Here is a 24063-nt window from a genome sequence, read left to right as displayed (position 1 = left end):
AGAAGTCAAATCCCCCGTCTGAAGTAGGAGAGTAACAGTGTTACGATCAAAACATTGGCCAGGATGAGTCGTCTTTTATTCTTCATCCTTGCTCCAGTAGTCCTTGTGTAGGCATCAGCTTGATTGTTGTTTGGATTATGGTTGCGGTTACGTTATGTATGTACTGTGTACCGTCTCGTAGTACGAAGAATTGCGTGTGTGAAATGTATGAGGTACGTGCGTGGGCGTGTTTGTGGTCAAAAAACGTTGTAACTACGTCACGTCTGATTTCCCATTTGTCTTCGCCTCTCCACTTCTTTCCCTTGTCTTCCCTCACTCTCACTCTCTTACACTCTTCCCTTAATAAAACCTACATTCCTCCCTCTTCATTACGCTTCCCAATATACAACCTTCTCCTCGCTCTCATCTATTCCATATACCCCCTCCTCTACTTCTTACCCAAAGAGGTAACTCTATCAAACACTCAGCATGAAGTTCTCCCTCAGCTCCGCCTTTACGGTGGCCCTCGCCGCACAAGGCGCTGTTGCCAGCAGTTGGTTTGGCAAACCTGGTGCGTTTTGTACGAGCACTTGTTTTCCTATGTCTACCCTTTACCCATTCATCTGGTCGTGTATATGGCAGCTCTAACGACTGGGTTTCCAGTGTACAACAAATGGCACGAGACGGAGCTTGAGCGGTGGTTGAACGACTACAACATCCCTCACCCCACTCCTTCAGACCGCAAGGATCTCGAGAACCTTGTCAAGGACAACTGGAACGACAAGATTGTTACTCCCTACAACAGCTGGGATGCTCAGACTCTTCAGAACTACTTGACCCTCAAGGGCCAACAGGCAAAGAAGGGCACTGAGAAGAACGCACAGAGCCTCGCTCAACAGGTTCAAGCGATCTGGGAAGAGACTGAGGACTCTGCCAACACTGCCTACTCCAGCGTCAAGGACTGGATCTTTGACAGGTACATCACTCGTACATGTACATCACTGTAGCTGCAATCCAAATACTAACGAAGCGTAGCTGGACCGATTCCCAGCTCAAGGCCTTCGCTGACAAGCACGGAATCCCCGTCCCTCAACCCCGCCAGCGCGACAGCCTTCTCAAGGTTGTCCGTGAGAACTACCAGACCGCCGCCAACAAGATCTCGGAGACTGCCGCCTATCCCGGTGACTGGCTCTACGCTTCCTGGTCTGACTCTGACCTTAAGTCCTGGTTTGACGAGCGTGGCTACCCCGTTCCCCAACCCTCAAACCGCGATGCTTTGATTGCCAACATTCGCCGCAACTCTCGCCTTGCCAGCCTGAACTTGCAGAGCGCTTACGCTTCAGCCTCTTCCTCCGCCGCCTCCGCTCAGCAGAGCCTCAGCGATGCTCTCCTCGACTCTTGGTCTGACAGCCAGATTAAGGAGTGGGCCGACAAGAACGGTATCAAGGTTCCCCAAGGCTCTAAGCGCAATGAGCTTCTTGCCCTCGCCCGCAAGCACCGCGCTCAGCTCTATGGTGATAACGTTTCCGCCTCGGCTTCCAAGGCCTACGGTGCTGCTACTTCCAGCGCCAACGCACAGTACGCCCAGGCTACCAACGTCTTCGCTGGATACACCGACTGGATCAAGGCTCAGCTCGGCATCGCGACCGGCTACGAGGCTAGCGCCAGCATCGCCAGTGCTTCCATCTCCAAGAGCGCCGCCTCCGTATCTGCTTCTGCCTCCAATGTTGCGTCCGCTGCCTCCAAGTCGGCCCAGAAGGGTTACGATGCCGCCGCAGAGAGCGCCAAGAAGGCCCAGGACCGCATCAAGGAGGAGTTGTAGATGAAGAAAGCAACATCATATTCAACCAGTGTGGAGGCAGTCGCACACAGGGTACCCTAGCCTCTTTCTTGATGTATGACGACTTACGACGCAAGAACCTCAATATCAGTAGCTTTAATTAAACAGGTGGACTGGACGCCCCGGGATGGGCAATTGTAACTCTAGCTTAAAAACTTATTCCCCTTTGGTAGGAGTTTTCATGAGTGGGCAAAGGAAGAATTTCCTTGGTTCTACGCTTCGGTATGGTTTGGTGGTTCAAGTTCATTCGACTTTTTCCTTTACTTTTTTGGTATGCCACCTACATAGCATCACTTAGTGAATGGGAGATGATAGTACTCATGCACAGTCTGATTGACATTTGATTGGTTGAGGTTGTGATTCATCGTGTCCATTTGCTATTTCCAGGACTAGGCAACGTCCGTGGAGTTGCTTTCCTCTTTGTCTTCACGCAGAAGGTGCATCGGCGCAGTCCTTCACCTCTACAGGAAATATTTTGCTCTACCTAATAACAACCCAACGTCTTGCGTTTATTTATGGTCTCACTCCCACAGCAACTTCACTACCCTCCACAATCTTCTTCACAACAATCAGGGGCCTATATTTGTCTGATGAGACGTCTTAAAGGACGCAACGATTCACTAAATAGGCCTCACCATGACAAAGAGAAGTGGAAATCGAGGCACAGGTCCCAAAGCCTCCGCGGCGAACTTGATCCCGCTCGGCAACGCGAGACGGCTGGGAAGATCCTCTGGCGATGATGGCATCTCAACAACCATAAGCGATGATCGCCATGAGAATTCGCGACATTTCGAGCGTAGCTCTGAGCGGGTTTTTCAAATGCCGCCGCGACGAGAAGATCAACGGGCTGCATACGCGGTGACTGCCTCATCTGAGATTGAAAGTTATTCGCTGCACGATGGTACAAAGTCGCACACATCCAGCCAGCCGGTCTCTGAGCGGGCTGACCGAAGTCACCAAGGCAACGTCCATAGCTCGAGACTCGCACTGCTGAGTGAGGGCTCGACGTCCCAAGAGATGGGCCCGAGTGATCGACAGGACCACCACTTCGCTGGGCGGCCTCGCAAGCAAAGTGACAAAAGCACCAGGGATAGAATCCGTGAGGCGCCGAGGAAGGGCCACCGGCGCGGAAAGAAACATGTGTCGTCGTCGGAGCTGAAAAGGTGGCATACTGAGGACGCAGGAAGAGGAGGGGGAAATGGTGTTAAGCGCAAAGCTACGGCGTCGAACCTCATTCCTCTCGGACGGCCTGATCGGTTGGCGCGTGATACGCGAGGCGATCAAAGGAAGAGGGATCATATTGAGGAGGAGGTTCATACTTCTCCGACTGGCCGGCGTGTTCATTTTGTGGACGAAAAGACCAGTACGCCGGCCGTACCCCGAAGCGAGGAAAGTGAACATGAAAGGGCTTCGAATGACACTGAAGAGACCATGGTTTTAGAGACAACACCATATACAAGCACTGCGAAGTCGGATTCTGGATACGACGATACCATTTCTCTCTTTGATCGTGTCCTGGGTCACTGCGAGGGATCAAAGTTCCAAGAATATATGGCTTTTGACAAACAAGAGCTATGTTCCAAAGCCGAACAGTACGCTATGCCCGCGCGATTTCGACTTCTTGGAACAAAGGAACATATCGCACATTGGCTTGCATGCATGACCGAAGTTATGGCCTGGACTACAGAGGAACGTTCGCACATCCTCAGCCGAGATTTCGGAGCCTGGAAGGCGAGCTGGGGCGACACTGACGCCAAACAGCACCGCTTTTTGTCAACAACATACTGGGCCATGGGTATATGCAAGCGTTTGGGTCTGCTAGACAAGACAAAGCAAGAGGTGATTGATATGGCGCGGGAAATGGGAGTCAAGGTCAATGATGCCGAAGAGGGCTTTGAGCTTGTGTGGGCCATGGAGGTTATGCAGAATTCGAACGACAAGACAAGTGTCCCTGCCGAATTGGAAGCACCAAACATATATTCGACAGTGGAGGTGAGCCAGGAGGACCAAGTCAAGGAGAGATTGTTGGAGAAGAGGACGTTGGAAGTTGGGGCTTGTGAAGCGCATTCGTCGCCACCGAAAAGGTTGAAGAGCGTCTGAGGGACTGATATGACCCATGAAAGTTGCTCGTGTTCGTCGACGTATTCGAGAGCATTTTCACAGTCGAGTAAATGGGAGGGTCCAATGGGCCTTGAAGTTGCAAACCTTTACAATGGTATTGGAGCGGAGCAGTGTAGCCTATCCTGTATATCCCATGAACACAAAAACATCAAAGTACTAGTATCCATGACATGAAAAGGGCAATTTTGGTGTGAATAAATTCCGAGTGGAGAGGTAAGCCCTACATATACAGAAAACCCCTTCCTACCACTACTTAAGACTCGCGATCACAACACTCAGCATCTTACTATCATACCTCACCACCTCCGTAATCTTCAACCCAGCCCTCTCCAGCAGCCCCTCAAACTCCGACCTCGTCCTCTCCCCGCCCCCCAAACAAGCCATCATCGTGACATCCATATACGCACACTGCCACGGGACCCCCTCATCCGGCAACACCACCTCATCAATCACAACCCTAGACTCTTCTGCCATCGCCGGCACAATCGCCTTCAATATCCGCACGCACTCCTCATCCGACCAATCGTGCAAGACATGCCTCAGATAGTAAATCTTCGCCCCTTGAACCGGCTGCTCAGTAAAGAAATCATGCATCTGGAACTCGACGCCCTCCACGTCTTCAAGACGCCGCCGTTCGTCCGACGCCATCCCATCCAACGTCTCCTTCAGATCCTGCACGACGAACCTCGCGGCCGCCAGCTCGGGGAACTTGCGCCGCACGCCGACGGCCTGGTGTCCGAACCCGCCGCCCACGTCGACCATCGCGACGGTAGTCGGCGTCACAGCGGCACCGCCGCCGATGGCGGAAGCGACAGGGTAGACGTCGAACCATTGAGAGGGGCGGGAGATAGCCATGGCGTGCGCGAGCGACTTCATCTGCTCCGGGTTCGCGCGCAGCCAGTCGAAGGGCGCGAGCGGGGTGTCGAAGGCGAGGTGGAAGGGGAGGTCGGTGTTGGAGGTCATGGGCTGGTAGGCGTGGGTGGTGAGGTAGGTGGGGAGTTCGAGGGCTACGCGGCCGTGGAGGTCGAATCTGAACGATGTCAGTGGGTTGGTCTACATGTTTCTTGTCTCTCGTGCTGTAAATAGGGGGAGAAGGGGAGTAACGCACCCGTGGTCCATGGCCCCCGAGACGTTTTCGTTTGCGAGGATAGTGGTCATACGGTTCGATTTGAAGGCATCTTTGCCCGCCTCATGGATGAAGCCGAACGCGGCCGTCGCGCGGAGCAAATGGCCCAGCAGGCCTCGATCTGCTCCCGTTTCCTTCGCAAAGTGCTCCAGCGTCAGTGGTTCCTCTTCTTTACCGCGACTTGCGAGGGTTTCGAAAATGTGAAGGTTGTGGCCGATCCTTATGAGGGCCATTTGGAGGAACTGATTGTGTTCCGTGTTAGTCACATTGGGCAATTGAGGTAATATATGATGGTCGGTGGTGATTGTCTCGTCAGGTGAAGAGACAAAGAGATAGGATAGGAGAGTACTGCTTACACCGCTGCCTACACGGCACACAATGTCCCACTCAGTCGAGAGGTCGTTCTGCAGGTCGCGGAGTTGGACATGGATGGCTCGTTGCTGGTCTTCGTCGGCGGCTGTGTACAGCTCGCGGATCTGAGCCGTTATGGAGTCCATATTGTTCTTCACTTTTCCTCAATGCTTGAACTTCTTCTCTTTTTCTTTGCTCCGAGTATTTCTTTGGGATTGAAGGAGGTTTCTTTACGCGATGGAGTGTTTCTTGAATGTTTAAAGTTGGTCATATTGTTCGTGCCATATCGAATTTATGTACTTTGGTAATACACCGAATAGCCCGAATTCAGCGACCTGGTAACCCCGTAACGGTGCGCCTGAAATCCTTCTCTTATTAGGCAACGATGTTATAGAAAACTTCATACTGGCGAGAGATCAGCACTTGCCATTAGTAGATGATGGTGTTGCGGGTAGGTTGTGGTCTTGCCTGGTGTTTGGTAAAATGTTGACGTCAGACTAGTGGAGTTTGAACGAGATTGTTTTTCTGACAATCAAGATAGGCGAATGTAAACGAAGGGGCGACTGAACAGATTATATACCTGTATTGTCTCGTTCAGATTAACATCTAGAAATCCGAGGTTTGATGGTCTAATCCGTTGTTTTGATGTGCATTGCGGCACGTTGGCAGAATACTTCTGTAATTCTCTTCTTTCATAGAAGTACTGTTAATAAAGTTTCGTGTTGTCCTCGTGATAGACTGCGCGAGATCTTCCTCGAACAGCAGCCTTCCGAAGAAATTGTAAATTTCAGGAGAAGTAACAAGCATTTTGTTCTGACAGGAGAGCAGGTATGACATTGTATCGACTGACCTAAAAGGTAGAGAGGCATGAGGTAGAGAAGTCGCATCAAGACTTACGCCTGCCGCCCGTCCCGCAGATCATACCAGCCTAGGTAATGCACAAAGTGCCCCACAAGGTGCCCCGCAGGTTTGCTGCATTCAATTACTATTCTCCTTTTCGTACACAGTATATAGACGTAGCTACGCCTCTTACGTTGCCTTGTAAATGTATATCGACGGTACGCCGCATGGCTGCATTTCGTATCCATTGCATTCCGGGCCCAGATCAGTCGTCGGCTAACCTATATTAACACGGACCGGCGTCTACCCGCATAGTGTATTGTACGAGATACGTACGCTACTAATAGCTATATCCCTGCAGGTCCCGGTCCTGGATGTGGGGATTGATGGGATGCCACGTTCTGTTCATCATGGGGACCTTTCATAGTGGGGTGCTGCCATAAATAGATGATATATGGTACGTTTATGGGGTGAAGTTTGCCAAAGTAAATAGCAAACATTATGTTGTACTGTATGGAAAATATGTGTTGAAGAATATTGATGTTTACAGTTGGTAGATACTTTCGCGAGGCGATGTATTATGCGCTCTCCGATTCATATAACTCATTCCAGAAGTAGATATCGCTCAACATCTCTTCAGGTAGATTGATCGGAGTTCGTATTTGAACATGAACATGTACTGCAGCCTTCCAGCCAAAGAATTCGGACATCTCCCAGTCAATGACAGCGGACAATTCTGTGATTATCAACGATGCAATTTGACAACAGACATCATTGTGCACGAAGCTAAGGTCTGGGACTTTGATGTCTTTCGAGAAGATAGGGTCTCTTCTAAGCTCGTCAGTTGTGAGTGTCGTTGATTAGGAGGTGATATGAAGTACGAGGACAGAAAATGGCTCCGTGAACAGCGTATAATGTTGTAGAACCCCCACAGCTTGCAGGCGTCTATGCATGCACGGACTGTAATTACCTATTATGTAGGTACATATCTTGGTTAACTGCACCCTGCTCGCATGAATCCTTTCGAGAAACTCAGTTGGGGGTTTGATTTGTTGCAGTACCAAAGTATTCTTTGGGTTAAATTCCCGGTTAAACATAAGACATACGCTTAGGCGGGCTTTTGCCATTCAATTCCTTTTAGTAGGCGCAAGACTCCCTGCGGTGACATAACGGGGCGGTGATCAATGAGATAGGTTTATGAGTGTGTGGGTGTGAAACAGCACCTTGTTATCTGGGAATGTCATTAAGAATAAGGATGCCTAGCTATATTCGAAGGTATAAGGTCTTCCCCCCAGACCTGGCTACAATGTAGGAATTTTTCAGTGCTGACCGAGTCTGGTGAACGGGAGCTGACTAGCTTGTAATGGCTCTAAAGTCCCAGAGTTTCATGGTGACCTTTTCCTAGCCACATCTTGTAATCATTCTTTTTACAATGAACCACATACTGAGTCCAAATCTTCGGATCGCTGCGTTTAATTTGCATTGGTAGGATTATCATCAGTATGAAAATATTTCTTTCCTCTAGAGTTGCCGCTTTGCCTATAAAGTTATTTCGTGGGCAAGTTAAAGAAATATAGATCTCGTTTGGTAGGAACCTTTCAATAGATGAATGATGATATTAATACATTTCAATGTATCGTCAATATCTACTTGACGATTTCGAATGTAACAGGTTATACTGATCGGTGAAAAGGTTGCTTACAGCATATACACGCGCAAAGATGGCATGCCATTATCCTGATCCAGAGGGCTTGCTTACGCCCTCATATGCTCCCCACTATCATCCATGCATGCTGGCTCCTATTGTCGGGCCTACCCGTACCGCGTCTCTTCCATCCTCCTGCTGTGCCTTGCATGTTTAATCAATTCCCGCACGAGTGCACTAACAGCAATTGTGGTACGAAGCTCCACATTCATCTTACACTTGGATTCGTATGGATAATTGGGGGCCTCCATGCGAAGCCTTACCGTGACAACTATCTTGGCATGCTTACTCTTGCATCGTTCGTACCATGGAGACGCCTTTGGTTCCAGTTCTGGACATCGCCATGGTTTCGTACATGTATGCACAATATTCCGCATGGTGCGTATCCAATTTACCATAGATGCTGCACTGGGTCCGCCGCCTGTCTCCTGCATCATGGTCGCCGTCTTGCATATATGGCATTTACACGGTAAGATCGAGCAGTGCCATATAAAATCGGACAAACAGACGCCATTGTTCGGAAATTTTCTTTTGCGCGCACTTAGATGTTTTTTAGTAGCGTTAGCTAGGGCCCCACAATGTTTCAACTATCTTCAGTCTTTTTCGTGCTGCTCCTGGCTTCACAGCATGTCACTGCAATCAACTTCCCCTACGAACGCACCACACTGAAGGATTCCGACATCGGAAACAACTCGGACATAGCATTTGGTGATCCAAAAAAACCTGTTAGCAAAGCGAGATGTCGAGTCTATCCTGGAGATGCGGACTGGCCTTCGAATGCGAAGTGGGATAGATTCAACGCCACTCTTGGAGGAGCACTGATCAGGGGAATTCCACCTTCCGCAGCTTGCTACCAAGGCCCGTATTATAATCCTACCAAATGTAACGAAGCTAGACGAGGCTTGTCCAGCTCTCTGTATACGTGAGTTTTGCTTTGTTGAATCATCCTATGAATTTGTTGAACACTAACACCCATCGTAGTGGTGATGACCCTGTCGTACCAAACGCACCATGGCAGCTGGGTAATCCATGCCCGATCCCACCTGTGGGTTTGAACGAAACAACGCCAATCTACAATTGCAATATAACTGCATATCCAGCGTACGTGGTGAACGTAACGACAGTCAAGCATATTCAACAGGCAGTCAACTTTGCACGCAACAACAATCTTCGTATCACCATCAAGTCAGTATTCTTACATTTCCTTGCTCTGGGGAAGGTAACTGAGGGCCAAATAGGAACACTGGCCACGATTGGCTCGGGCGAAGTACTGGTGGAGGCGCTCTCCAGATCTGGACACGTCACCTGACTGACTTCGAATATCTTCCTTCTGTGACGGTTGGAAGATATCGAGGACGAGCAGCGAGAGTCGGCGTCGCCCTTGAGCAGTACATGCATTATCCCCACATGGTCGCGAACAATATTACGATGTTAACTCCAGGATCGTCAACGGTCGGTGCCTACGGAGGGTTCATGCAAGGAGGCGGTTTTGGTTATGTTACGTCTAAATATGGTCTCATGGCTGACCAAGTGCTATCGTTCGAGGTCGTGACAGCAGATGGAAGGTTTGTCCATGCTGGCCACGATGAGAACAAGGACTTATTCTGGGCGATTCGTGGTGGTGGTCCTGGTACGTTAAATCTGGAGCATTTTTTGAAATCACCTCTAATTACCACTAGGAAACTTTGGCATAGTAACTTCAGCGCTGGTGAAGGCGTACGATCCGGCTCCTGTATCAGAAGTCCTGTTCAACCTGCAAACAAACCCCGTGGTAGGAAATTCGTCAAACACATTCCAGGTACCGGACAAAGAGTTATTCTGGAGAGCTGTCAAGATCTACTTCGCTCAACTCCCTCGAATGGCAGACGTAGGTGGTAATGGCTGGAATAACCTCACCCCTGGACGTTCTGGTGGAAGTAACCAGACCCAGACGCTACAGCTGACGGGTCGTTATACGCTGCCTGGTTTCAAGTTAGCTGACGCAAGGGCTTTCTTCGCTCCAGTCTTCCGCGAGCTGAGAGAGGCAGGTGTCAAAATAACCCCCGTGGAGCCGACGTTCTATGAGACGTATGCCAAGTACATCTTTCGACCACAAGGACCAGGAGAGAGCGCCGGCGGAGGTCGGTTCGGTTCGCGGCTCATCCCACGCGAGAATCTCGAGGACATTGATTCCAAAGTGTTCAACGATACTATTGGCTCCTTCCGCACTCTGGTCGAAGAGGGCGGTTATCCATTCCACTCAGTCGACTTTACGCCTACCGAGGAAGTCGCAGGATGGCCCGGAGCAGATAACGCAGTAAATCCCGCCCTTCGCAATGCCATCATGCATGTTACGAGCTACGATACCGGATCGTATGGCCCAGAGGCCTCACCCGCTCAACAGATTGCGAGTCACGCCCGTCACACATCATACATACAGAAGATCAGGGATGTGACGCCAGGCAGTGGAGCATACATGAATGAGGTTGACACTGAAGAACCGAATTTTCAACAGAGCCTTTACGGCGACAATTGGGAGCGTTTGTCGGACATTAAGGTGAATAGAGATCCGTGGAGTATTTTCTATGCCGTTACGATGGTTGGTAGTCAGAATTGGAAGGTCGAGGGCACACAAGGCCTACCGACGCAACAGGGGAGGCTCTGCAGAGTCGCGGCGTGAGAAACCTTTCTTGACAGCTGGGGCAGGTTCGCTTTTAGTCTTTGACAGCTTGGAAGAGGTCGAACGAGCGCATCCATGTTACAAGTTATCTAGACGCGTTTGGCGCTGGCGATAGTGCAGGGACATACATATCCAATTCATTTGCGCCTAGTAACAATACAAAATACTATGATACAGATAACCGTGGTTTCCAGAACTCCAAATGTCAATGATACGCCGCCATCATACTTTGTGGCAGCGCGTTGTACGCCTATTCATGTAACGATTGGAGCGAAGGCATGGAGATGTGGGCTAGAATGCCATACAAGAAGCGCTCTCAAGAGGCTTTATGCAGAGCAAAATGCTGCTAATGCTCGTGTTGTTGCGTACATTCCTGTACACATTCGCTGAAGATACGAAGCGTTTAAAAGGGCGTTCAGGGTATCATCCAAAAGCGACAGTGTGCCAACATGGGCTTAGGTGATTTCGTAGACTTTAGCCGAATGTAGTGCTGTGATGCTATTTCGTCAACGAAGTCGCATGATCTGAGTAGGTCGAAGTGACCGGTCTGGTCCATAAAGAACATCCCACTAGCAAGTCTTCAGTGCTTTGGTTCATCAACTGCCGCTCCATGCGAATTCTTGCTACTGCTACCCTTCATTCCATTCACCAACTGCCGGCCCATGAGCCTCGAGATCTCCATTGCGTAGTCTCTGATTCTCATCCTCTGCTCATGCTCTAGTCTTCTGGAAGCTTCGATCTCGTCACTTTCCAAAGTTGTCGAATAGACGGGTGGAGCATTCGAGTGGTGGTAACTCCGTGAGGAGTGCCCATAGTCCGATGCATCGGACGAGGATGTTGACGATATAGATGGGAATTGATGCAGTGTTGATAACTCTGAGTTACTTGAGTCGCCTGATCTGCGGCGCTCTCTTTCTGTGACGGAGATGTTGTAGGGTGTTGTTGACTTTGCCATGTTGGTGTATGTATCGAGACAGGATTGGTAGAGAACGAAGGTCAAGATATGTATTCTTCGTATGAGTATGCAAAGCAGTACTTGCTGGCAGATGGTGGACTAGCAGCACACAAGATTGACAATAGGATTGGGATATGTATGAGTATGTAGAAGCAATTCAGGGTCCAAGTCAAAGGTCAATTTCATCAAAGCTAGTAACCGTGAACCTGCATGAAGACATCTCTCTTCGACCTGCATGCCCTTTTTAACATTTGAGTGAATCCCATCTAACGTCATTTGATCTTTCCCGCTCCCAGCACTGTTGATGCGCCGCTTCACAGACGCCTTTGCTGATCGCTTACCGCATCGGGAAAGATCTGTATCACCTACGCGATTAATGCTTACCCCAGGTTCCTACGAATCGAACGATGAGTAACGAAAACGCTGCATTGTTGCAGACTAGAATAACTTCACGAGATTCGACCTGTCCTGTAGGCAACAGCGCGATTTGATTCAAAATGAAGAGCTGTATCATATCATTTCGGACCTTGATGTTAGAGGCGATAAGGTGAGGAATTCCCGTGAAGGCATCGAAATGATGTCATCGAGAAACACCACCAAAACACCCTCAGACATCGTCATGATCAACAATCCCTTCGCTAATCCCCTCCCGTTCCCCCAGACGGGCCAATTCTCATTCGAAGACTTATCACACCACGATCGGTGCGGAGCATTGATCTGCAGGCTACCACTGTCTCACATTGCTACACGGCATACTCACTCATCTTCGATCTTGCTCGATGATGGGGATTACACAAATCTACCTGTGCTCCCTGAAATGGCATGTGGATGAATATAGCCATTCTTCAGATGATCTGTGTCACCTCATGGGTAGTTTCTGATCATCTTTGCATTCGCCGGCTATTATTCTGTATGGTCGGTATATCATGGTCTTGATATTGCAGGTGTCTAAATTGGACAGATACATGTAAGTCATGCCGCGCATAGCTGGCTCGGATTCCTTCCCACTTTTGTAACGTCGACTCCACGGAGGGAGATCGGCGGTCGGTTATGTTGGTGGACGCTTTGCTACCCATAACTCGTCTGTAAAGGTATGCCTTTTGTTGAATGGCACTATCGTTAGCTGGCCCCCAAACTATCTACGATTACTTACACAGTACTGTTCATCGACGCATTTGCATGTCGTTTGATTTGTTGAGCAAAAATAGCCTATCTAATCATCCGAGGACTCGTACGAGTACAATTTAGCAAATAAGACGAAAATGAAGAGATGATGAAAGAACAGGTATGCTCCGCGGCGGTAGATCGTACCCTTTTCCTTTCTTTTCTTCTCCTCTAAGTTGCCCACGGCCGGTGCCTTTAATTAGGAATATTGATATCCTAGCACTCCTGGCATAGCTTACGAGTATGATTTTAGGAATCAGAGCTACCACTTCCGGAAATAATGCACGTGACATTGCGATTTCGTCATGCGAGTATGGAGAACATTACAACACAGTAAGCAATACGAAATGATTAATATGCGTACTAACTACTCGTACCAGCAGTAGTTAAACTAACATACCTCGTATTGGAAAACGGGTGAAAATTCACATTTTAAGGCACATTGACAGAATCATCGCAAACAGAAAGGTATCATGATTGCAGACCATAAATTCGTAAACTTCATCTTGCCCAAGATCTTTCGACCATCGGCAAGGTCTCATCTAGGTCGTAATGAAGAAATAAAAAGACATGCTACTCATACAATGGTGATAGTCTCCCCGAGGACCTATGCAATACATTGACCTGACCCCAAGTCAGGCACCCCAAAAAGATATCCATCTACTTCAACTTTCCGAGCATGTTTGCCTTCCAGCTCTCCATCTTTCCGCTCCTTCCCTGCTGTTGCACCACCTTGGGGTGCGACATGGGTGCCGTGAAGTGGCCGCTGGCCCTCCTGATCTCGGGCTCTGCCGACCTCGATGGCGAGCGGCTAGAGTTGCGGTTGGACCTCTGGGCATTGGCTTGCTCTGGAGTGAGGAATTCCGAGTCGCCGGAGGTGGATGTGCGTGGTGAGTTTGCGTTTGCGAATGCTTCGGCTTCTTCGAGCATAGAGGGTCGGCGGTCTGATTGGTTGATTGTTAGTCTTTGGATTGGGTGATTGGGTTGAAGGATAGGGAATGGAGAACATACTTCGAGTTGCGTGCTGGTACTCCTTGACTTCCATCTCCCTTTGCCTCTCGTCCATCATGTTGTCGTTGATAGCAGAGGTGTTGGTGTTGTTGTTATATTGGGAATTCATGTTCATATTTTGTGGTTGAACTGATGGGTTTCGATTTTGATAGTTTGATAGAATGGTTGGATGCAAGATGCTTCAAGTGAATTTGTTCTGTAGAAGGTTTTCTGCTTCCCAATCGGGGCTTATTCGTCCCTCTTATATACCCTCAAGACTACGAAGCTTTCCATCGTTGAAAGAATGACGACGTCACATATGCGGACCCTCACAGCGGCGATATAGTATTGTCACGGTTACCAAGACCGACCAAGAGCAGTAGTCTCTCAGCGTCAAGAATCGCCCAGAGCAGCAAAAGTATTTAAATGTGGCGTGCCAGGGCTTGGAGGCTCACTTAAAGTTGCTGGGTACTAACCGGGAGCGGCGATTTCGTATGTTTTGTGGGTCGCAAAGCCCCACGATGACGGATTATTCGGCTTGGTCCAGACGTTCTAGGCACCCGGACTGTAACTTGTAATCATGTGTGGTTATTACTTGTGTGGCGTGGACAGGTGCAATGCAGGGAGTTGCCTTGTCGTCTAATACCTCTGAGATTTCTTAAGAGTTGGGCCCAGGTATATCATGCCATGGGATTCTGGAGATTGTCGTCTTTCGCATATGACATCGCCGTACCAGATTTCGCCCATCATCCATATGAGGATCAACGGATCTGAGAGAACAGACCCCTAATAACCAAGCACTCGATATCCCGATACATTAAACTTTCGCTGTGATTTCCATTTTTCGTCCGTCTGATCTAATAAATCCACGATTTATTACAGCTCTAGGGTACCGATTCTGCTTCCTGCACTGCCTCCCACACCCCAAGGCCCTTCAGCCACTCTTTTCCTGATCATGGCAATGACATCCTGTCTTCCTCCGTCCTTCTCTAGCCTCTCGCCAAGAGCTTGTAATACATCGAATTTCGCCATCGCGACTTGGTAGGCTGCATTTTCGGCGTCACCTCGTCCTCCGACAAGATTCGAAAAGGTCGTCGCAGGCTTCATCAAGTACGGCAGCACTCCGCCACTGATGCTAGGTTCAAGCACAGCGTCAACTCCAGTTTTTGGGAATTGTTGTAACTGCTGGTATATGGGGTCATTTTCCTCAATTACAACGGATGACGCTTGCGTGTCCCAGCTCGATGTGATGATGGATCGTAGAAGGGTCAGCGCCGCAAGCGCGTTCTCCTTCATTGCAATCAGGTCTGCATGCTTGACAATATCTGTGAAGAAGCTTGTGTTCCGAGAGTAATATAACGCAGTCAGAAGGCGCGCAAACACTCTCTCTGTGACATTACGTTCCCTTTGAGTACTTGTAATTACTGGTTGGGGAAAGGTGATGGGTTCCTGCGATGCTTTAGCTAAATCTGAGAATGTTGGAGGTTGATGTATTTACTGCAGGAGGCCCATGGAATACGGTCGCAAGTGTCTTGAGAGCATCTGGATTTGTTCGAGATATGGGAATGTCCAACAACACTGCATCATTCCAAGCCAGACCCGTAGATTTCCGTGGAACGAGAGTAGCACGCGGCATGGAGGCAAGTACGCTGAGATCATTCGGCTCACACCTGCTGATATTGCGATGTATGTATTGTCGTATGCTTTGCATCTCTGGGCTTTGCTCGAAATCAACTGGGTATGTTGATGCATATTCGCTGATGTAGTGCGCTGTCCGGCTACTGAGAAAAGAGTGCTCGAGTCCAGGACTGTCGCTGGTATGGAACTCTATGATCTGCTTGTGGATGCCTTGGTCCTTCAAGAAGTCTAGAGAAAGACTGGAGTGTTGATTCCTAACTACTGGTCAGCCAATATTGCAAAAAGGAAAACCCACCATGAACAATCTGAAAGGACATACGTGAGATGTGGAGTGTCTTTGATTGCTGTGATCAAATCGCTATAGAAGCTTAAGAGAGTCATGTGCATCAGAATGTCATCTGCTGCGTCTACCATCTTTAATGAGGCATAATGGAGCAGCCCTTGATCGTCCGCCAGGCCAACATTCCTTTCAAGCTCTGGGTTGAAAGAGGAAGTCACGGCCTTCCAGTCCATCTTTCCTACATGCGGTAGCCACTCCAACAATCTTGCTTGGGCAATAGTCCGGTCGCGCTTGGCCAACGAGGGCTCGGCAGTGACAGTGAGCTTTGCGAAGGTAGTGTAGTGGTAATAGAGCGAGTATATGTCACTGTCATGAAAGAGACGTTTCCATATTGGAGCCGAGCCATATTGGTAGAGTTGTTCGTGGTGAGGATGAGGTCCTGGTTCGTCCTTGGATATACGAAGCAGAGAAAGAAGAAGTTGAGAGGCCTGTGTGCTGATACCTGCATCTGGTGAGCACAGCCAGAGTCGGACAATGGCATAGATCACCCCCGGCCTATTTGCTAACGCTGCTGCATCAGAGGGGCCCGCTGCGGCCTTTCCTAGAAGGGTCAGGATGAGGCTATGGAATAGCGTTGCTTCAAGGTTCAGGCCTATCTCAAACTCCACCTCTTTGATATCTTCAAACCGATAGGGTACAGCCAGTTTGATGATGAAATGTGTTAGAGGCGTAGGGTCTTGTTGGAGTTTTGGGAGCAGGCTGGCTAACTGTAGGAACAACGGTTGAGTCTCCTTCCATATCTTAGTGCGGTATTCGGACGTGCTTGTGAAGAGTTCACATTGTTCCAACAATTCGGTATCAAGATTTGTGGTGGGGTCTTGATCTATTTGTAACAAATGGTCTGAAAGCTGTTTTAACACAACGGCTGAAGAGTCTGCCATCTCTCGTAGCTTCAACGGTCCAGTGCCAAGGATTGCTGCAATATGTGAATGCCTCGCGCAACGTTTCAACGTATATAGACCGCTCCGTAGTGTGTGGGCCTATAGGATGATGGTCTCTGTGATGGAATGTATCATCGACTAGAGACGAAGGTGAGATGAATAATAGTGACAGGGTATGGGTACGACGATTAGTATAAGAGGTAGTTACGGAGTAGTAAGGCAAGTAAGGAAAGGTAGGCAGTTGGGTGAAGCGCGCGGGGGCGCGGCTGGACCTGCTTTTTGGTGCCCCACCCCGCCAAACCCGCTAGAATTGCCTTAGTCTCCGCCTGGCGCTTCTGCTCCCCAAAATTCTTACTGTTCCTACATCACATCTCGAATTCTTTCCCTCTCCACTACGTTTACGATTCCAAATACCACGTCTCACCCGTTTGACCTCGACAGGTCTCATTAGCGACTCTTTGAATTACCCACGGCGGCTTGAACACAAGCGCAACAAATGCCGCCAGGTCGAGGCGGTCGCGGCGGCGGCAGAGGAGGGCGAGGCGGAGGAGGCTTCAACCCAGCACGAGGGACTATCAGTATCGCTGGAATTGAATTGAATTGGGATCTATCGGGACTAGAGATTCCAAGAGGCCCTGCCGAACGTTTCCCTGTAAGTTACTACCCTTTGGCCCTAATGGCAGTGGGGTGGCGCATAGCTATCCGCGGTCGTCGCATTTGCGCCGTGAGTCAAAATCACGAGCCGCTGAACGCGCGCAAACATTTTCCCCTATCCTAATTCAAAGGCATACTCTATATGAGGATATACAACCTTTTGACAGACTAACATGCCTGTAGAAAGCTCCTCCACCGCAAGCACCACCTCCAAGCGAGGACGATAGCGCCGCCGTAAAACACTCCCTCGCAGTCCGCGACACCATCCACGAAGGCTCCTTCTATACTATTCTCAACGATGGCATGACAACTGGACTGAAGCGCAAAGTGGGAGAAGATGGCCCCACTGAGACATCGCTGTTCAATCCCTTCACGGACAACCAGACGTATACCTCGAAGTATTTGAAGGTTCGGCGCAGGATACCGAAGCTAGATACGCGTCCATATGGTGAGCTTCTACAGACATAACCGGTTATGATGGTCAAGGATAATCAAACTTACATATGAGAATAACAGTCGCGGACCTTTTCCCTCCCGAGTTGCGCTCTATCCTGGATCATTCTGGAACAACTGCAAATGGCGATACCTCTGGTGATCGGCCCAACAAAAAGCGGAAGGTCTTGCAGATCTCCAAGGGTAATGCAGTAACCCAGATCGAACGCTATATCAAGGACGAAGAACAACGGACGAAATTGATGGAGGAGCGCGGAGAAGATGATGAAGACGCGGATCTTGATGACGAGGAGCAGGACGATGACAAGCCGGACGCCGTGGACGAAGAGGACAACTGGTCCGCCGTGTCCAGCGACTCAGAAGAGTCTGGAGATGATTACAACGCGGAACAGTATTTCGATAACGGTGAAGACGACGATGTCGATGAGGACGACCCATACGACAATACTTATTAAGACCCTGGGGGATCTCATTTAGTTGGTGGAACGACAAAAACAAGCATAGCATGGCATGGCATTGCATCAGGAGTTTGGGCAGATACCCTTTTTAGTTGAAAACATCTCTCTATCTACATCTGCAACCTCTCATCTTCCGGCATCATCCGCTTCTTGGTCCGTTACACTGACATGTAGAGACCTAACTCAGAAAAGCAGCATGAAGATCGCGACGGTTATTCCCGTGCGGGGAATCATCCGAGCCAGGAGCCCCAGTGAACAGACTGGTAGCATTCCTGATGATGGTAACAACGTTCAAAATATCTTGCAACCCAATTGTTTGATTCTTCTTCGACCATCCAAGCACCTCCGGAAGTCGTTCATTTTCTGCGGTAACAATATCGTTAGTTATCTACTCACGATATAATAAGCAGGTCGAGTAGCACTCACCGAAAAAGTACTCAACAAGCGCCCTATCCACCGTGCCCTTCTGCATGTCTCCAAAGGCAATGACCGGTGCCGCAACCTCACCAAGACTAAACTCCTCAGTCGTCTTGGAGAATGTGTAGTTCGGGTTGAAGGCCCTTGACTCGATCTGTCTGGCCAACTTGCTGTTGGCGAGCATTTGGGCAGTGAGTAATGGAGCAGTCCAGTAGGACTTGGTTGTGTCAAAGACGCTCTGGTTGAATATGTGATTGTTTCCGAAGAAAGCGTCGGTTCGACTATGTTTGTACGAGATCATGTCAACATCTCCTTGGTGGTGGTAAGTAATTGGGCATGGTCGACTTACCTCAAGCTGGCATCGTGTTCGAGGACGTTATGGCGGTTGAGGTGGTCACTGCAAGCAGTTCATCAGCAGTAAACGGCCTAAGTTGGGAGTCATGAGAAACTTACAGCGTGAAGAATGTAGCGTTGGGTTCCGGGTTGGCAATGATAGCCTGCTCCCACATCAAAGACGCAAGATCGGCATCGAAGTTCAATCCTGCTCCTATACCACGAATTGCATTCTCCTTAGTGATGTTTCTGCCATCATGAGGAAGAAAGCCGTGGTTGGCCAAAGTGTTCATCATTGGACAAGGTCCACGGACTGTTGGGCGTTCAGCATCGTTCAGCATCAATAGCTTGGGCAGAGACTCAGTCTTGACATACAGTCATTTGGCCCTGGTGGGTGCCAACTCAAGTGTGACCCGGTTCCATACTGCGGATGAGCAGAGGCAGACAGTAGCAGCGCTTGTGCTGTGGTAAGAAGAGAGAGCTTCATTTCGGAAGGAGGGAGTGCTTTCTGGTCGCTAGAGTCGTCTCCTCGAATGAGATCTGCCGCAATGGTAACGAAGAAAAAGAACAGTAGGAATACTCCATTCTTATACATTGTATCTACCACCCTGAGTGATCAATCCCATGCAAATTGATTGTTGCACAATGTACAAAACTTCATCGTCATGGACGATCATCGCCGTTGCTAGGTTCTAGCTCCAACTTTCTGTCAGGGACCGTTGTCAATAGCTCGAGGATACGTAGCCAATGTGACGAAAGATAATTACCGCTGACGCGTTTCAAGGCGCAAGAAATGGGACTGGTCGAGCTGGTCACAATGTAACCGTTGAGCGTTTTCAGTTCTATACGGCGTACCTCGCACTCGGTCTCGCTCGCATTGTCAGTTACGCCGTATTCGTCTGATTTGATCCCTGTAACCAACCAAAGTTCTCTCCTGTGCAGGCCAGCGCCCGAAGGGGCTAGGCTACTTTTAAATCAAGTTAGTGCGAGAGATCACGAATACCCTTTCTCGCACTCTCTTTCTAACTACCAGATTGGGACATGCATATACAATCGTCCTCTGCACTATATGGATCTGCACAGGAGCAGCGGACAATTTATCCGCGACGAGAAGCTTCCGCCACTCCCGCAGATGCTATTCCTAATACCCAACGTAGTTTCCTGGGGCTCGTAGTTGGCTACTGTTTATCAGTTGCGCATTTGTAAGAAGAACGGGCTACCAGGTGCGCGTGAAGATTCTTGGCTGAGTGAAAGTAGCATAAATGAATCGATCGACATTAAACAAACAGAAAAGTAACTGGGATTATGGAAATTGAAACTAGCGTTGAGCCGTCCATCTTCATTAACGACCAATCAAGTCAGCTCTTTCTTCCTCCCGTTGTTCCAATAGCCTTGCTAGCTCGTCAAATTGTACAGGTTTGGTGATATAAAAATCTACACCAGCCGTAAAAGCATCTTCCTCGTCCCTTCCGCTGGCAAGTCCAGTCAATGCCACTATTACGGAGGGATCGGCATACGATATGCCACCTCTTTCCTGTTCAATACAACGGATCTGCCGTGTGGCTTCAAATCCATCCATCACTGGCATTGAAAGGTCTATAGCAGTTGTTACCATATGATTGGAGAGCTGAAAAGGGGGCAAGAGTAATGCGAGAGTTTCCTTACCCATGAAAATCATGTCAAATCCACTCGGGGACCCCTTGAATGCTTTCACCGCTTTCTCTCCGTTGTTGGCTTGGTCTACATTATGATACCCGTGCTTTCCGAGAAATGCTTCCAGCAGCCTCAGGTTGAGTGTGTTGTCGTCAACGAGTAGAATACGAAGCTTCCTAGGCACGTCGTCAGAGACTGATAAAGGAGCATCTCTGGTCGATGGCGGGAATATAGATTGCCGAGCCGTATTGGTATTCAGATGAGTTGCAACCTGCCTTGGAGCTATGGTCGAGGGCATCCCAGGCAGATCGCCGAACGATTTGGGTGATATCGAGCGCTCTACCCATTTGACACCATGCATGGTCTTGACGGAATTTTTCCTTTCTTTGTGTGTCTCCAACAACATCTCAACATGTTTCTGGACCCGCCCGTCACTGTCCTGCTGCCTAAGCTCGCGCAGTTTGTTAATACAAACCAGGACTGCATTTGCTACATTGTTTGGGCCTAGCGGTCGCGGTATCCTCTCCCACTTCTGATATCCCTGTACTAATTTCATAGGGTTCGCTAGATTCTTTTGTGTCACTACAATGCTGAGGAGGATGCCACTTTTGCCATATGTGTCAGCGGTCGAGTTTACCAGTTCAAAGACCTCCTCATTGCCCTCGTCAACTAGAATGATATCTGGTGAGGACTCAGTTGTCCCCTCAACAATGGTGCAGTGGAACCAATCCCGTAGGTATGATGTTAACGAACTTTTGACTGGATCTGGCAAACCGAAAACGACGACTGTGAGGCGCTGCTGGCGGATAAGGGAGATTTTTTGTTCAAGGGCCAATGCTGATTTGTCGCTGATTTCAACGGTAGGTTCGGCCAGTCGCATTGGTATTCTGAGTTTAATCTCGGTACCCTTGCCTACTTCGCTTTTGACATGGATTTCGCCTGCAAGTAAAGATACTAGACTTTTGACAATGGACATACCCAGCCCGACTCCATGTGATGTTGCGGTATCTTCCTGGGTGAAGGGGACGAAGAGTTGATTTTCCAGGAAATCTTTGGAGATTCCCTTTCCAGTATCTTGGATAGTCAGAATTAGAGTTCTCCCATCAATCTGATCATTGCTATTGGCATCCCCATCTTGACTATTCTTTGACGAGGACATTTTGACTTCAACTGAGCCCTCGGAGGTGTACTTCAGTGCATTGCCGACCAAATTCACAATGATACGGCGCAATGCTCCAGGCTCCGTATAGTAGGACCAGTTGTCTTCATAGTCGACGTAGAGAGCGACAGTAACATTGCTGTTACTGATGTACTGGCTGAAAGATTGGCCGGCTTCGAGCACCCCCACGATCTCCTCGCAAAGCATTGCAACATTGGTGCGAATGTAAAGGCCCTCGTAGTCTCGGTCTGGCCCCGAACCGGATAATCTTCTGTCTTGGAGTGCCCACTCCGTATCCGGAGGGCGTCTTTGACGGTACTTGTGCTGCCGACGCTCAAACTGATTGATCTTCGCGTAAGACAGGACACTTGTGAGAGTTTCATGGAGAGTGGAGCCACACGTAGTAATAGTGTCGACTAAAGCATTTTGTAGAGTGCTCAGGCCTGTGTCTTGCAAGAGTTGCACCGCACCCAAGATTCCGTGCAGCGGGGTTCCTATTTCGTCAGTCTCAAGTATACATCAGAAGACTGGACGATGTCATACTTAGCTCATGGCTTACAGATGAGACAAAGGTCTCTTGTTGTTTCACGGCGGCAGCCGAGTCAGTTCTTGATATTTCCGACTCCACTACGCGCAAGAAGCTCTTCAGAGATCGAAGGTCCATTACAGGCTCAAAAGTTGGGAAGCCAGCATTCCTCCACACGAAGCAGGCTGCTAGCCGCTTGACAGAGGTGGGATCCTTGAGTGGTTGAAACATAAGCTGCTTTGCACTTGGGAAAGCCTTCGTCAACTTCTCCGCTTCCCTATTCTGATCACCCCCGACGAGCATGTCCCCGTCCACAAGGGTCATTTTGGTGCCCTGTAGATACCAAATTGCCCCGGTAGGATGGCGGTCCATAAGCCTTTGCAGGAAGCCCTCGTTTATTGTCGACAGACCCCGCGCAACCCCCGAATCAGATGTTTCTGCCACGTCGGTTTCGTCATGAAATGAAGCACCTAAGAGTAACGCCAGCTGCTTTACCTTAACACCCCTCTGATATTCAGCGCTTGTGAAAACTCTTGTATGGCTTTGAATCTTATCCTGTCTCTTGTATTGATATCTTCTTTTCCGGTGGCCTGGGCTGTTGTCTGTGGGTGGGATGGACTTTTGCTTCTCTCGAAGGATAGCTTGACGAGTCACTGCCGTGATTTCCTTATTTAGCTCTTGTTCAGTCTCGCTAACGGGCTGTACACCTCCATGGTATCCAACAAGGCCATCTACGAAGACAGCACCGTCAACCTCCATAGCTTGCTGGAGACACTGAGCGGCCCTACGGAACAACTTTCGGTATACCGTTTCGCCCTGTAATCTACCTCTTTTATTGTTGTGGCTGGCTTCTGCTTTCAGTGTACGGGCATCTTGCTCGTTGTCTTCTTGCGCAATTCGTTCGTCTCGCTCCAGCTCTGCCCGTACAAGCCTTTGTGATTCCTCACCCTGAATCTCCGGGTTATCCTCTCCGACAAGTGGTGGCTCTGCGATGCGCAGAGGAGCCAGGCGCTTCTTACTCCTTTTATGCTCTAACCCTACTATCGTCTTTCTAATGGGCGGTTCCTCTATCGCTTGAGCTGTAAGGACATGAGTCTGTACAAAGATCTCCAACTCTTCTTGTATGCTGACCCATCTTTCGTGAAAACACTTCTCTCGAGTAAGATCCATTAGTTCTATGCACCTGGAAGCTACCTCTTCAAGAGCTTTAATCTCTACTATGCGCAGTTTCTTCCGTTCACAGCCATCAACTAGGAAAACAACGCCAATGCCGATGCCGTGTTTCGTAAGAATAGGTGTGCCGGCGTAAAATCCGAGGTGAGGTGGTCCATTTACAGACGACAGATTGGAAGTCAGGTTCAATTCTTTCATCGCGGCCACTTTAAAGATCCTGTGATTGAAAGACCCTGGCGATAATTTGTCCGGAAAGATCGTCTGCTGCATCATCCACTGCCACGTCTGCCAGTCTGACATCGTTCTTCCCAGCCAGTCGTGATTATTTGCGCAGAAGGGGACTATGCAATAGGGTTCCAAACCATCCCTATGCATGCCTGCTAAAAAGATCTGTGTTGTGCCATCTGTCAAAACGACAAAAGCACCTTGCGCTGCTGTAGTCAAGGATCAGCGCGCCGTCATCGTGGTCATTGAGGTAAGAACTTGCCGCATCGCTCCAACAGAAGCTGGATATGACTGCTGAGAGCTTCGTACAGAGGGGAGGTCTTTGAAGGACTGCTGTGATCATGATCGATGAACAAATGCCGATATCTACATGATAAGAATAAGCGAAACTCTACAAATGGGAGCTGGGTATGTACTTATTGA

At 49.2% G+C, this 24063-nt stretch overlaps 10 protein-coding genes across 10 annotated transcripts; 4 read left to right on the top strand and 6 right to left on the bottom strand.

The window, feature by feature from the left end:
* Positions 1 to 468: 468 nt before the first annotated feature.
* On the top strand, positions 469 to 1801 carry BU24DRAFT_409354 (uncharacterized protein; the record flags this gene model as incomplete). Its single annotated transcript, XM_033525913.1, has 3 exons — positions 469 to 550; positions 643 to 955; positions 1015 to 1801. 3 exons carry the CDS (start codon positions 469 to 471, stop codon positions 1799 to 1801), a joined length of 1182 nt encoding a protein of 393 aa, XP_033384562.1.
* Positions 1802 to 2455: 654 nt separating this feature from the next.
* On the top strand, positions 2456 to 3919 carry BU24DRAFT_480837 (uncharacterized protein; the record flags this gene model as incomplete). Its single annotated transcript, XM_033533142.1, has 1 exon — positions 2456 to 3919. The coding sequence occupies one exon, from the start codon at positions 2456 to 2458 to the stop codon at positions 3917 to 3919; it is 1464 nt and encodes a 487-aa protein (XP_033384561.1).
* A 199-nt stretch (positions 3920 to 4118) lies between these two features.
* On the bottom strand, positions 4119 to 5886 carry BU24DRAFT_197010 (S-adenosyl-L-methionine-dependent methyltransferase). Its single transcript, XM_033521769.1, has 4 exons — position 5886; positions 5423 to 5822; positions 5049 to 5308; positions 4119 to 4970 (listed from the first exon to the last, which is right to left on the bottom strand). The coding sequence occupies exons 2-4, from the start codon at positions 5561 to 5563 to the stop codon at positions 4190 to 4192; spliced, it is 1182 nt and encodes a 393-aa protein (XP_033384560.1). The 5' UTR covers positions 5564 to 5822; position 5886; the 3' UTR covers positions 4119 to 4189.
* A 2654-nt stretch (positions 5887 to 8540) lies between these two features.
* BU24DRAFT_450788 (FAD/FMN-containing isoamyl alcohol oxidase-like protein MreA) lies at positions 8541 to 10772 on the top strand (the record flags this gene model as incomplete). The annotated part of the gene is made up of 4 exons (XM_033531053.1): positions 8541 to 8884; positions 8944 to 9147; positions 9201 to 9592; positions 9642 to 10772. 4 exons carry the CDS (start codon positions 8541 to 8543, stop codon positions 10619 to 10621), a joined length of 1920 nt encoding a protein of 639 aa, XP_033384559.1. The 3' UTR covers positions 10622 to 10772.
* Positions 10773 to 11201: 429 nt separating this feature from the next.
* BU24DRAFT_450787 (uncharacterized protein) lies at positions 11202 to 11767 on the bottom strand (the record flags this gene model as incomplete). The annotated part of the gene is made up of 1 exon (XM_033531052.1): positions 11202 to 11767. The coding sequence occupies exon 1, from the start codon at positions 11574 to 11576 to the stop codon at positions 11202 to 11204; it is 375 nt and encodes a 124-aa protein (XP_033384558.1). The 5' UTR covers positions 11577 to 11767.
* Positions 11768 to 13210: 1443 nt separating this feature from the next.
* Positions 13211 to 14128, bottom strand: BU24DRAFT_422567 (uncharacterized protein). Its single transcript, XM_033528019.1, has 2 exons — positions 13752 to 14128; positions 13211 to 13684 (listed from the first exon to the last, which is right to left on the bottom strand). Exons 1-2 carry the CDS (start codon positions 13864 to 13866, stop codon positions 13401 to 13403), a joined length of 399 nt encoding a protein of 132 aa, XP_033384557.1. The 5' UTR covers positions 13867 to 14128; the 3' UTR covers positions 13211 to 13400.
* A 280-nt stretch (positions 14129 to 14408) lies between these two features.
* Positions 14409 to 16822, bottom strand: BU24DRAFT_422565 (uncharacterized protein). The gene is made up of 3 exons (XM_033528018.1): positions 15688 to 16822; positions 15229 to 15622; positions 14409 to 15179 (listed from the first exon to the last, which is right to left on the bottom strand). Exons 1-3 carry the CDS (start codon positions 16587 to 16589, stop codon positions 14607 to 14609), a joined length of 1869 nt encoding a protein of 622 aa, XP_033384556.1. The 5' UTR covers positions 16590 to 16822; the 3' UTR covers positions 14409 to 14606.
* Positions 16823 to 16952: 130 nt separating this feature from the next.
* On the top strand, positions 16953 to 18273 carry BU24DRAFT_422564 (uncharacterized protein). The gene is made up of 3 exons (XM_033528017.1): positions 16953 to 17241; positions 17427 to 17691; positions 17760 to 18273. The coding sequence occupies exons 1-3, from the start codon at positions 17086 to 17088 to the stop codon at positions 18149 to 18151; spliced, it is 813 nt and encodes a 270-aa protein (XP_033384555.1). The 5' UTR covers positions 16953 to 17085; the 3' UTR covers positions 18152 to 18273.
* Positions 18274 to 18332: 59 nt separating this feature from the next.
* Positions 18333 to 19391, bottom strand: BU24DRAFT_433341 (Cloroperoxidase; the record flags this gene model as incomplete). The annotated part of the gene is made up of 5 exons (XM_033529965.1): positions 18333 to 18517; positions 18581 to 18852; positions 18921 to 18968; positions 19025 to 19217; positions 19280 to 19391. The coding sequence occupies 5 exons, from the start codon at positions 19389 to 19391 to the stop codon at positions 18333 to 18335; spliced, it is 810 nt and encodes a 269-aa protein (XP_033384554.1).
* Positions 19392 to 20246: 855 nt separating this feature from the next.
* On the bottom strand, positions 20247 to 23715 carry BU24DRAFT_462395 (uncharacterized protein; the record flags this gene model as incomplete). The annotated part of the gene is made up of 2 exons (XM_033532001.1): positions 20247 to 22210; positions 22260 to 23715. 2 exons carry the CDS (start codon positions 23713 to 23715, stop codon positions 20247 to 20249), a joined length of 3420 nt encoding a protein of 1139 aa, XP_033384553.1.
* Between the last annotated feature and the right edge of the window lie 348 nt (positions 23716 to 24063).

This window comes from Aaosphaeria arxii (assembly GCF_010015735.1).
Source record: "Aaosphaeria arxii CBS 175.79 unplaced genomic scaffold BU24scaffold_4, whole genome shotgun sequence".
Taxonomy (NCBI): Eukaryota; Fungi; Ascomycota; class Dothideomycetes; order Pleosporales; genus Aaosphaeria; species Aaosphaeria arxii.
Note: the sequence above shows the minus strand (reverse complement) of the source record. Positions and strands in the feature narration are given on the sequence as shown.